Source organism: Sinocyclocheilus anshuiensis, unplaced genomic scaffold, assembly GCF_001515605.1.
Source record: "Sinocyclocheilus anshuiensis isolate Anshui unplaced genomic scaffold, SAMN03320099.WGS_v1.1 scaffold417, whole genome shotgun sequence".
NCBI classification, from domain to species: domain Eukaryota; kingdom Metazoa; phylum Chordata; class Actinopteri; order Cypriniformes; family Cyprinidae; genus Sinocyclocheilus; species Sinocyclocheilus anshuiensis.
This window is the reverse complement of record NW_015537953.1, coordinates 524,259-536,610: the sequence shown is the minus strand read 5'-3', so window position 1 is coordinate 536,610 and position 12,352 is coordinate 524,259. Positions and strand designations below refer to the sequence as shown.

General features: G+C 34.9%; 1 protein-coding gene and 1 pseudogene across 2 annotated transcripts in view; both read left to right on the top strand.

The window, feature by feature from the left end:
- The first annotated feature begins 1,479 nt into the window (after positions 1-1,479).
- On the top strand, positions 1,480-3,993 carry LOC107664919 (regulator of G-protein signaling 21-like; annotated as a pseudogene).
- Positions 3,994-10,634: 6,641 nt separating this feature from the next.
- The window catches only part of LOC107664973 (regulator of G-protein signaling 21-like), a 3,078-nt gene continuing 1,360 nt past the window's right edge, over positions 10,635-12,352 (top strand). The window contains exons 1-4 of one of the 2 annotated variants that reach the window (XM_016455688.1): positions 10,635-10,809; positions 10,945-11,004; positions 11,116-11,177; positions 11,313-11,479. In XM_016455688.1, coding sequence (XP_016311174.1) covers positions 10,733-10,809; positions 10,945-11,004; positions 11,116-11,177; positions 11,313-11,479 — 366 coding nt within the window. In that variant the 5' untranslated portion in view covers positions 10,635-10,732. Of the gene's footprint in view, positions 10,810-10,944; positions 11,005-11,112; positions 11,178-11,312; positions 11,480-12,352 lie in introns of both variants that reach the window. The other variant, XM_016455681.1, reaches the window with a different exon arrangement.

Here is a 12,352-nt window from a genome sequence, read left to right as displayed (position 1 = left end):
AACCAATCCAAGATCATGCCAAATCGTCAACAATCAAATCCAGCTAACTGAGTTAGTGACGTACGAAGAACCGGCCCCTGGATGTTTCACATCTTTGAAAATGTTTCCAAAATGCTTCACGTGTAGGGTTGGGTATCGTTTGAATTTGATCAATTCCGCATCTGTTTAAAGCCTTGACCTTTAATAAACTTCCGCTCATGGATTCTAACCAAACTCCAGCGTCTCTGTTACACAAAATTACATGTAATTTATGAATTAATGATTAAATGACTCACTCAAGGTGTACTTGTTTCATTAGAGGATGAATCCGCGTTCTTGAACGAATCTTTTATGATTCAAAGACAAATACATTTTAACAGCCCCTTTTCGCCACCTACTGGCATAATGTAATTGATAAATCTTCATTTGAAGTGTCAAATATCTTTCAGAAGGATATTTACTCTATTTTGGTCACTAAGGCTGAAAAGACTGTGAGGCTGAACCAAGTGATCACAACATTGATCGCACACGTCAAAGGTTGAGGAATGAAACAGACAAATTATTGTAATTTAGGAATAGAATCAAGTTGGTGTTTGAATCATGTTCGCGATATTTAATGATCTATTAAATTAAAGTGCTTTGTCATGTTGGTGGTGACACCTCTCTTGCAACATGTTTAGCTATCACAGATATTATACTTAGCTTTTTTGGCTTCTGATCGCAAATGTAGCCGAGTGCTTAGATTAGCAAGCCAGGTCCTGGCAGATCGCTAGGTCCGGTCCTCACAGATGAAGGAAAAAAAACCCGCATAGGAATCGATAGGCGGAATCGAAATTTTAATTTGACAACAAGTATCTGATTCCTGACCTTAAGTATCCGATTCTGGAATCGGAATCGATTTTCGATTCCCAACCCTATTCACGTGTTTGAAACATCAGAATGACAACTCTCGTACATTAACTACAGGAAAATTAAAACAGGTGTCAAATTTAAATTTACATTTAAAATATGCAGTAGTTTCACGTTAATCTAAAAAAAAAGCTCAACCGTTGAGCTTCGGGCGGCTCGAGTTCGAGTCCCAGTGTTGTGCCGAATTCTGACCCCCGCCAGATTATTAGGCCTACCCCCCTAGTATTGGTAGGTTTAGGGTTAGGTGTGGGGGAGGGGTAAGGATTAGGGGTGTGGTTAGGATTAGGCAATCAGGTAGCGATTTCAACGAGGGCGGTAATAATTTGGCAGGGAGTCGAAAATGGGCACAACACCAGCTCGTAGACCTTCTGGATCCTGTTCAGCTTGCTCAACAAAATATAGTTTAAAAACTGAGAAATGTGCTTTGTCCATCTCACACACCTCATTCAAGGCCTAAATGTTATTATACATAATCTTCAACTGTCGTGCTGTCATAGCAACAGGAAAACTATCGTAATATTATACGCATCTAATTCTAGAATAAACTTGAAAACCTGAGTCATGGAGAACAGATGAAAGATTTGTGTGAACATGTTCAGGTATGATAACATCCCACTCGACCCGACCGTAGGCTATATACAGCCGTTAGATTGGAAAAGTCTGTCACAAACATGAAACAGCGGATCATTCTGAATAAATATTTGCCACCATCCCATGATGCCTAAAATGCTTTTCTCGAAAGTTCGGATCTACGAGTTCAAAGACCTCATTCGGAATAAGAAACAACCGAAAACGTAAATGAATTTTACTCGTCTCTCTGCATACAAACTTCTTGAATTGACCGAAAGATGGATATTTATTGAAGTGTTTATTTTAATTTCATAGACTGGATGTTCTGTTGAGCAGGAAAAAACAGAAAAACAACATCCGATGTGTTTTGATTAAGAAAAATACTGAAGACTCTCATTATCAGTAAGTTTTTAAATTGTTATATACATGTGTAGAACAATTTCAACAATAATGAAATCATCAGTTTATGGGTAATTGATGCATTAGCAGTCAATTTTAAGGCCAGACTTTGGCCAGATAAATTGTTTTTGCCTTTACTAGTTCATTCCTTCAGAGTGACAAAAGACAAAGTTCAAACATAAATGTCCATGTAGTCTTCATAAAATAATTAGAAAAAGATAGGTAAAATATAAGTATTTTTAAATATTATAGCATGTCGCACACACACATCATTTAAATTTAAAATCATCAAAAGTATTTAAAAGTATTTTATATGACTATGGATGGTGGAAATATTGTATTTTAAGTGCTATTGTTTTTCTAATTTCCTCTTTTTTTCTTAAGACTACAAGACCATGGGCAAAAGCTATCTGATCTGCTAGAAAACTGAGGTTTTTTCAACCAGTCACCTTTATATAATTTATGTGTTAAATTTTAGTGTATAGAAAAACTTTATTCTTTTGCGAACAGACTACCTGGACGCCTTTCGTTCATTTCTCCAGTCTGAGTTTAGTGCGGAGAACATTGCATTTTGGCTTGCCTGCAGGGAATATAAGCGGATGACTTCATCTGGCAAACTCTCTAACAAAGCAGCAGATATCTACAAAGAGTTTCTCCATCCCATGGCTCAAAACGATGTCAGTATGTGCATTCAGTAAAGCATTAAATAGAGTTGGGCCTTTCTAAACAGTTACAGTAAATTGCGACGCACAAAAATGCCATTGCATCATAGTAATGTTAATTAATGGGGGGATGTAGTATTTGGGCTGGTAACTAAAAAGTTTCTCCAAAAATAGATGGTGCACTTGCAAGTCGCAAATTAACTTAGATGACATTTTAAAAAGCATTAATAATGGCTCAAAAGAAAAACAAACCAGAATTTTTTTTGCATTTGCCATTTGCTTAAACTAAACACCAGTGAAATGAAAATGTTAGTATAGAAATATACTTCAGTTATCTCTCATTGATGTAAATGTTACAATTTTGCAGGTCAACATTGACCATCACACTCGTGAGAAGATCAAGAGATCTTTGATGAAGCCTGACCTCACTTGTTTTGATGAAGCCGAGATGCATATATACAGTCTGATGGAGGAAGACTCCTGCCCAAGGTTCCTCAAATCTGAGGCCTATCAGAACCTGAGGAACGCAGGCAGCAGTGTTGGGGGTAACGCATTACAAGTAACGCGAGTTGCGTAATCAGATTACTTTTTTCAAGTAACTAGTAAAGTAACGCATTACTTTTTAATTTACAAGAGAATATCTACTTATTCTCTTATTCTACTTATTCTTACTTTTTCAAATAAGTAACGCAAGTTACTTTTTTTTCCCAATTTATTGATTGACAGCTCTCCTGTCCCCATGTTGAGAGAAATCAGATGTAACTGTAGTTCTAAAATAAATATGAATATGCATTAATTCATCTCACTCACAAAAAAAAAACAGATTCAGTATTCCTCAAAATTAATAAAAATAATGCAACTCAGAATATGACGCAAACCTGCAATAATTAAATGTTAAACAACACAAATATCCTTTATGTATTTAATCCCATTCTATTAACCAATGTATTTGCTTCTGACCTTCGATGATCCAGTTCAACCATACAAATAAGCAAAAATTACTCTAGACAAACATTTGTGTGTCTTTTTTTTGCTGCTGAAGTGTGTTGAAATGTCTTCTTCTGCATTCTACTGTACGGACGTAAATTTACTTTCCCTTCAGCCTGAGGCTTATTCATTTCACTTTTGGTGTGAAAAGGATTTTATATTTGCCAAAAATATAACTTTTTTTATTTTTAAAAACAAACAAGCAAGCCCTGTCCAGATTTAAAAAGTAGCGCAAAAGTAACGTAATGCATTACTTTCCATAAAAAGTAACTAAGTAACGTAGTTAGTTACTTTTTTATGGAGTAACGCAATATTGTAATGCATTACTTTTAAAAGTAACTTTCCCCAACACTGGCAGCCAGGAACCCAATGTAGACCAGCCAATGACAACTAATTCACTGGAAAAATGTTTCTTAATGAGCCGGCGCACAGAAAGAGGACATATGCACATGGTTTAGAGGAAATGACAGAGGAGAACAGAAAGTATGTGGTGTGCAGAGGCTCAGCTTCATTGCTTTGAGTGATGAGATGAATGAGAAAAATAAAAGTGTCACCGTTACAGGAAATGATCAAGAATGAAGGTACATTAAATGGTTTCCACTGTTATTTGAGAGATGGACTGGACCGTTCTGCACTCTCAGAAAAAAAGGTACAAAAGCTGTCACTGGGGTCGTACCTTTTCAAAAGGTACACTTTTGTACCTTTTAGGTACTAATATGTGCCTTTATGGTACCAATATGGACTCTTTAGGTACAAAGGTGTGCCTTTTGAAAAGGTACTGCCCCAGTGACAACTTTTGTACCTTTTTTTCTGAGAGTGTGTGAAATGGGTGACTTTTCTAAATGCTGGTCTTGAAAGTAGATTTCTGTTAGATTGTATCAGACACATGTGTTTAAGTGTTGAGAGATTGTATTGTGGGACATCAAGATAAACTGTTAGTTGACATCAAACAGCATTTTGATAATTTTTTAAATAATTATTATAATCTTATATTTTATAAGAGACTACATAGTCTCATCACCTGATGACACTGTCCCCGGACAGCGTGAGGAGATCCCTCAGCAGGATCAACGTACGCAAAGATCCGGGTCCTGACAACATTCCTGGGCATGTACTGAGAGACATTCAGCATTGAACTGACCTCATTCAACTACCTCTTCAGTCAGTTTAAATAAAGAACTGCTCTCTGAGCTTTTTGTCACTTTAATCAGACTGACTAAGCTCTTTTGCACTACAATCATTTTATCTGCACTGTTGTTTACTTCACTGGTTTGCACTATCTGTCATGTGCCTTGTGCTGCTTTATTTAACTTTTAATTTTTTTACATGTCCTTATTGTATATTTGTATAGTTGTATTTTATATTTAATCTGTATCTATCTGTATTTTTATGCTCTAGTGTTAGTGTTATCTGTATGCACCAAGGGTCTGAGAGTAACACAATTTCAATTCTCTGTATGTATGTGCTGTACATGTGGAAGAATTGACAATAAAGCAGACTTTGACTTTGATAGGCCCAGTTACAGCATTCAAACATTTACTTTACTTTAAACATTCATATAAATAAATACAAAAATGACACTACTGTAAAGGTAGTCTCAGCCTCAAACGTCTGATGCATATGGCACACAAAAGTGGAAACAATTAAGGAGTTTCGAAGTCATCATCGGATTGGTTGAATTATACAGGATTTCCGGGAGACCTATGTGTCGCGTTCTTTAACGTTCCGCCTGGAAACAAAGATGCCGTGACGCCAAACCCCCTCACGAAAGAAGAAAGCTGTCGTGTTTACAACTGAGACAATGAGCGCTTTTCAGGATCAACTAAATGCTGGATTTTCAAAAGTATGTGAAAAATGTTAAGTTTGCAGCATAGAATCTTTAAAATACGTCCGAGAGTTTCACCGTTCTGTTATTGTGGCGACATTTCCACGCCCTAAAACGTGAACGAAACGAACTGTGATTGGTTGTTTGACATGTCTGTCAAATGGCCTCATGGGCGGGCCTAGGCCAATGAAAGCTGCCATGGATTCCAGACCTTCAGCCGTCAGTCTGAAGTCTGGCTACGCGAGACTACTGGAAAGGTAACAGGGTTGACATTTACAGTTCAGTTTGACATACAAGAACATGAAACTACAAAGGTCTCATTAAAAGACATTTTAAGGCTGATTATTTCCACAAATATTAAGGAACAAAAAAAGAGAGTTCCTAGTAAATCCCCAACTAAAAAAAATGTGATAGTTATAAAACAGAAGATATTAACCCAAATACATCCTCATGATGAAAAAAAAAGATTTTGGATTTTGAATTTAAGATTTTTTTTTTTTTTTGTACTAATGAAATAGTTCATTACTAAAATAGGAAATATGACGGTAACAGGGTTGATGCATCTATCTATCTATCTATCTATCTATCTATCTATTTTTCTTTGTGTTTATGAAAATTCCAAGGAATATTTAATTGATGCAATGTTTATAACTAAAGCAGAAAACATGACAGTAACAGGGTTGATGCAAAACCTTAATGTATATTTCTGTTCAAATTTAAATTTTAATTAGAAATCTAATGATAAAAGTGAGTTCAAATTGAAATCTCTGGATTTTTATCTATCTTCTTTTTTATCTACCTCAAAAAAGTTGAGAAGCAACAGCTTTAATAGACATCTTCATTTGTTCTCCATTTAATCTCACAACTGACTAGGAGAAACAAAAATGCCTTGTTTACTTATAAATATGAACTTTACATATATATAAAATCCATGTTTTTTGTTTACAGTGGATTTTTTTTTCGGGCATTCAATATTCCCAATCTGGTTAAAGAGTGAAAGAATGTCATGCCATCTTTATGATTACAACACACAAACATACAGTGAACCGCAGATGAGCTTTACTTAGAAAGTCTGTGGACAATGACTAATTATGAGCAGGAAACCAGCTCTGAGAAGCCAGTTTTCCACAGTCTGTGAGGAACTGTGAGGAACTGTGTTTTGGTCACATGTCTGACCCGAGCTAATTGATGCAGAGACGTGCCTTAAGTGAGAGACATTGCCATAAAATACAATAATAATCCATGTCAGCGCTTGACCCCACTGTGACAATGACTTACTTCTTAAGATTCATAGCTTAAAAAGGCAATCCAGAGCGTCTAAGAATAACTGTGTTTGATTAACCTAAAATTCTACCAACACAGTGAATGTCAACGGCCGTCTGATGCATGCTAGATCTCCCTCAGCGTATGTCCTTCTTGGGGAAGGTAATTCTATAATAAAGACACCACTGTTTTAGGACCACTGGAAATATCCATCCATTGAAAAAAAACAAAAACATGTTTATTAGATTAAGACGCTTTTCATTATAAAATGATTACTGGATGCACAGTATTTGATTTTCATGGGGATTTTTCACAGACGATTTTCATTTGGTCATTAAAATGCGATGCTGATGAATTGATGCTCATTGATTGCTCTTTCAAAGCTCAGGAGACCTATTTCTCGGATATGTTTAATTTAGGTATCAACATTGTCTCAGATGCTTCTCATTGCTGGGGAGAAATAAAACAATTCTGACTACAGTAAGAATTCAATATTAATTTATTGTATAATAGTATAATTATTATTTTATTTTTCAATTAGAAATCTGATGAGAAAAGTGAGTTCAAATTGAAATCTTTTGATATATCTTTTGCACAAAACAACAATTTGAGAAGCAACAACATAAACAGAATTCTCAATTTATTATTCATCTAGAAGAAACAATTGAGAGACATTTTTTATTTACTTAAAAACATTCACTTTGCCTTAAATATTCATATATATATATATATAATATATGAAATACATTGAATATATGAATCAGAAAGGTACATGTAATTTGACAAATTTGACATTACAAGACTACATTACGAAACATCATGAAAATTCAAGGTTATTTTAGTATCATTAGATACTATTATAGTTTTTATTAATATATATTCGTTTTATTTTCTATGGGTACACATGAGTGTGTAAGTAAATGAATGTTTTGGACACTATTTGCTGCTGAGGGACCAATGGCTTTTAATAAAACACAATGTACTTTACAACTAATTCAATCATACATTATTTGATTTTTGTTTCCCGTCTCAACGCAACACATATGTTGTCACTCAGAAGTGAGGCTGATGAGAAATCATGTGGTAATACGGACATAAGGAAATGAATTTACAAAGGCGACCGTTAAAAGTAAGCTCCCATCATGCAACTGTACAGTGGATGCGGCAATTATAGATGAGACGTTTCACCAATCTGTAAGTTACCCGGTTTCAGCCTGCGGATGAGCGCACTGACCAATCTCTCACACAATCTGCCCATCATCTGCTACCAAATACACAGTCACCATGGCAACTAAAAGGAAATGAGCAATGTTCTGAGGCGCTGACATTGCCCGAGGTACAAAATTGCTCAATTGCGTACAATGGAGAAACTGACAGAGTTACAGTATGAGATAGAGCGCTTTGAGGATGTCTACACACGCTGTCACTAACACGCGGTGTCAAAAGTGAACGCTTGACTGCCTATATCCATTTTTGGATAAACTTATGGAGACAAAACCCAAAGTCACTTACTATGGATTAATACACATAAAAACACACAAAACAGGTCCATTTAAAGGGTTCATGGAGTGACAATGATAAAGGAAAAATCTTTAAAAAAATCTAGTTTAAAATGCATATGCCAAGTTCTTAGAACTGTACCCTTTTATTCATGTTGGTTTCAGACATTAATATAAAACTTGTATACAATTTCCAAGTAACCTTTTAATTTGATGACTCTAAAACTGTCATGTGGTGTAACACATCATAATCATTATTTTCCAAAACAATTAATGTTAAGCTTTTAAATTTTATGTAAATTAAGTTTTGACTAACACAAACTTGTAAAATATTAGTGTTTTTTCATTAAAAGATTTAAAACATTTTTCAATGTAAAATGTACCTTTACACAAATATCCTGAATTATTTATACATAAACATCATAATGTTTTTTATTGTTGTTGAGCTGCACCAAATTGCATTTGCAAATTGCAAAATATCAAATAATCTATTTTCATAGAGGAATTGCCCTTTAAATACAGTCATGGGGTCTGCAGGGGTCTGATATCATATGCTTTTTTCATGCATGTTGGTTGCACCAGATGACTTTGACAATTGAAATTAAAGGGGTCATATGATGCGATTTCAATTTTTCCTTTCTCTTTGGAGTGTTACAAGCTCTTGGTGTATAAAGAAGATCTGTAAAGTTGCAAAGACTAAAGTCTCAAATCCAAAGAGATATTCTTTATAAAAGCTAAGAGTCAACCATGCCTACCTAAAACGGCTCGTTTAAACACGCTGCGTCTACCTCACTATGTGGGAAGATTTGCATAACGCCGCCCAATATGCGGCAAAAGACAGTATAAGTCATTATAATCCGTAATTATGTCCCCACTGGATGCAACGAATGCCTCGTTTATAATGGGTTTTCATGTTTTTGTCTCGTTGCTCCGGCCGGGACAAGGCATCACAGTATGGTAAGGGGCGTAACATTTCCGTCACACGCTTGAGGTATTCGGGCAATCACAACGCACTGGATAGCTGGCCTTTCAGACCGATGATCATTTTTTTTAAATCGACGCGTTTCAGAAAGGCGGGGCATAGAGGAGAAACAATAATGTACAGTATGTGGAAAATAATGTGTTTTTTGAACCTTAAACCGCATAAACACATTTCATTACACCAAATACACAAAATAATGTTCTTTTTAGCAACATCATATGACCCCTTTAATAAAATAAAATAAAAAACAATACGCAGTCTTATTAATTTTTTTTATTTAAATGTTTTTTTAATTAATTTGTCATTCATAAATATCTTTATGTGTGTGTGTGTGTGTGTGTGCGCGTGTTGACGCATGACATTTTACACTCTGAGCTAATTTATTTTGGCTTGTCATAAAAAAATCAAATTAAGATCAAACAGTCACAAGAGTCTTCAGGGGTCTATAATATATGCTTTTTCATGCATGTTGGTTGCACCACATGACTTTAATTTGACAAGTTAGTGTAAAATGTATTTTTACAAATATCATGAATTGATAAATTATAAGTATCATTATATTTCTGTGGAGCTGCAACACATGACATTTTACAACCTGAACTAAGCTTCCCTAAACTTTGTTTTTTTTATATGAATAGGCTACCAAATAATCCATTTAAAAATATTTTTCACAAGAAAAACATTTTTGATGAATATTCAGAAATATTATTATTATAATTTTTTTGTGGAGCTGCACCACATGACACTTTATAACCTGAACTAATCTGATATTTTCCCAGATGTACCGACCTTCACCCAGTCATGAGGGTCTACAGGGGTCTATGATGCATGTTGGTTGTAACATATGATTTTGATTTAACAACAAATGTTTTTTAAACAAATATTAATATTAATTCATAAATATGAGGGTCTATGATCCACGTTGGTTGCATCACATGACTTTTATTTGACAAACAAAAGTTTAATAAATATTAATAAGCAGTTTTATTAAATTGTTTAAACAAACTTGTCCTCAAGAAATATTTCTGGTGATACATTTCTTTGTGAAGTTTCATTATAGGTTATTCTGAACAGCATGTTGGTTCTTTAAAGAGCACCAGAACATAGTGACTAGAGACACCAAAGGCCTTGCAGAACTTCAGCACTTGCCCTCTGACATCAGGCAGTACAACTCTTTTCGGTGCTAGTTACTCCTTATCTTTATGTTTATCTTTATTTATTTATTTTTTACAAAAAGGATTCCTTTGTGTAACTTCATGAACCGGCCTAACCATCTCATTTGACTCTTATTTCCATCCATGCTCCATTACAGTTTGGTCCTGTTTACGTCTGTAGATTACTGAAAAATCCAAAACATGCAAAGCCGTAATTTGCTTATCAGCTATTTTAGCAAGGTACACGTGTAGTTACATCTCTAAAAATATGGAGAAACAGGCAATGCTTTTTCGCACACGAGCGACCAGGGAGGAGGGGGAGGGTTCGATGGGGCTTCCTCTTTGTGGTCCCTGTTGGTGACATGAGCCCTTAGCAACTGTCGCAGGGCATAAAAAGCAGAGCCGGATACGCAGAAGGGAAACCTGTAGAGCACCAAGTGCAGCATGATCACTAGCAGGAGCGCACGGCTGTGGATTCCTGGGCAATAAGCCCTCACTCTACCATGCCTGGCCTAATCCAACAACCTCTCCCAACACATCTCAACATGGACAGAGACGACTGCACAAGAAACAAGACCTTGTAAGTGTGATCTTCAGGCATTTGCACTCAACTGTCAGCACAAGGGAATCTATTGTGAGTCCCAGCATGCTTTAGCGTAGGTTTGCATGTGTGAAGCGTAAAATGCAGACAACAAAGCTGACTTTCTCTCCGTAGAGGAAAGAACCTCATGTGCCGACTAAAGTGTGTGTTCACCAGTTCATCTGCTCCTGAGAGGTAAGGAAAAAGCGACACACATAAGGGCACCAGGTCCAAAATAGTTCAAACAAGAGTTATTGCTTCTAATCCAGTTACGGTCAACTAATCAAACCCATCTGATCTCAGCAGGCTAACTTTAGAAGACACCCAACAATGGTCCCAGTCTCTGGAGCGACTCCTCGGTTCCAAATGTAAGTCTTTTCGAAGCTATTTTTGGCATTGGTTTGCTGAGGCCAGAGAAGACTAAAACATGAGTAAATTAAAGAGGTGCTGGTTTACATTCGTGCCGTGTGTTTTGACGCGCACCCGCATTCGCTTCCCTCCAGATGGCCTGGCCACATTCCGCACCTTTCTGAAATCGGAGTTCAGCGACGAGAACATCGAATTCTGGTTGACGTGTGAGGACTACAAGAAGATAACGTTGTCCTATAAGATGAGCCCGAAGGCGAGGAAAATCTTCGAGCAATTCGTCGAAGCAGAATCTCCGAAAGAGGTACAGGACACACCACATGACACCCTGTCGCTATACAAATCAATGAGGCTACGCTAGAAGTGTCTGTTGTGTCTTGATAAGCTTTTATTTTCTCCATTTGTACGACAAGAATTGTGTACGTTTTCTATTTAAATAACTTAAGACAGTTTCTGTTCAATAACGCTACATCATCTAACCATATATACACAGTAGCAATATAATATAATATAAAAATATTTAAATATTATAAATAATATGATAATTGAAAATAAGTATATTTGTAATGGATTTGCACGTATATACAGGAGTAATGTAATGTAATTAAAATAATAATTAATTATTCATTATAAATACATTTATATTGGCTTTAATTTAAATCCATAAACTATATTATTTTGGATCTTCTTTCTATGATATATATGATTGACATATATATATATATATATATATATATATTTAGTAGCAATACAATTTAATATAAAATGATAAATTGTTAAAAAATATTTATTATAAATAATATAATAAAAATAATAATTAATCAATCATTATAAGTACATTTGTATTGGATATTTATGTATATACAGTGGTAATGTGACAATTATCATTCAATATATACAAGTCAATTTGTAAGGGCTTTGTATGTTTACACAATATAATATATCAATTGGAAATAAGTACATTTGTATTAGATTTATATGTATATACAGGAGTAATATAATATAATATATAAAAAATAATAATTAATAATTTATTATAAATGTATTTATATTGGCTATATATGTATATTCGGCAGCAATACAATTTAAGATAATAAATTATTAAAAATGATTTATCATAAATTATATGAGAAAAATATTTAATTATTCATTTAATCATTCAAGTACATTTGTATTG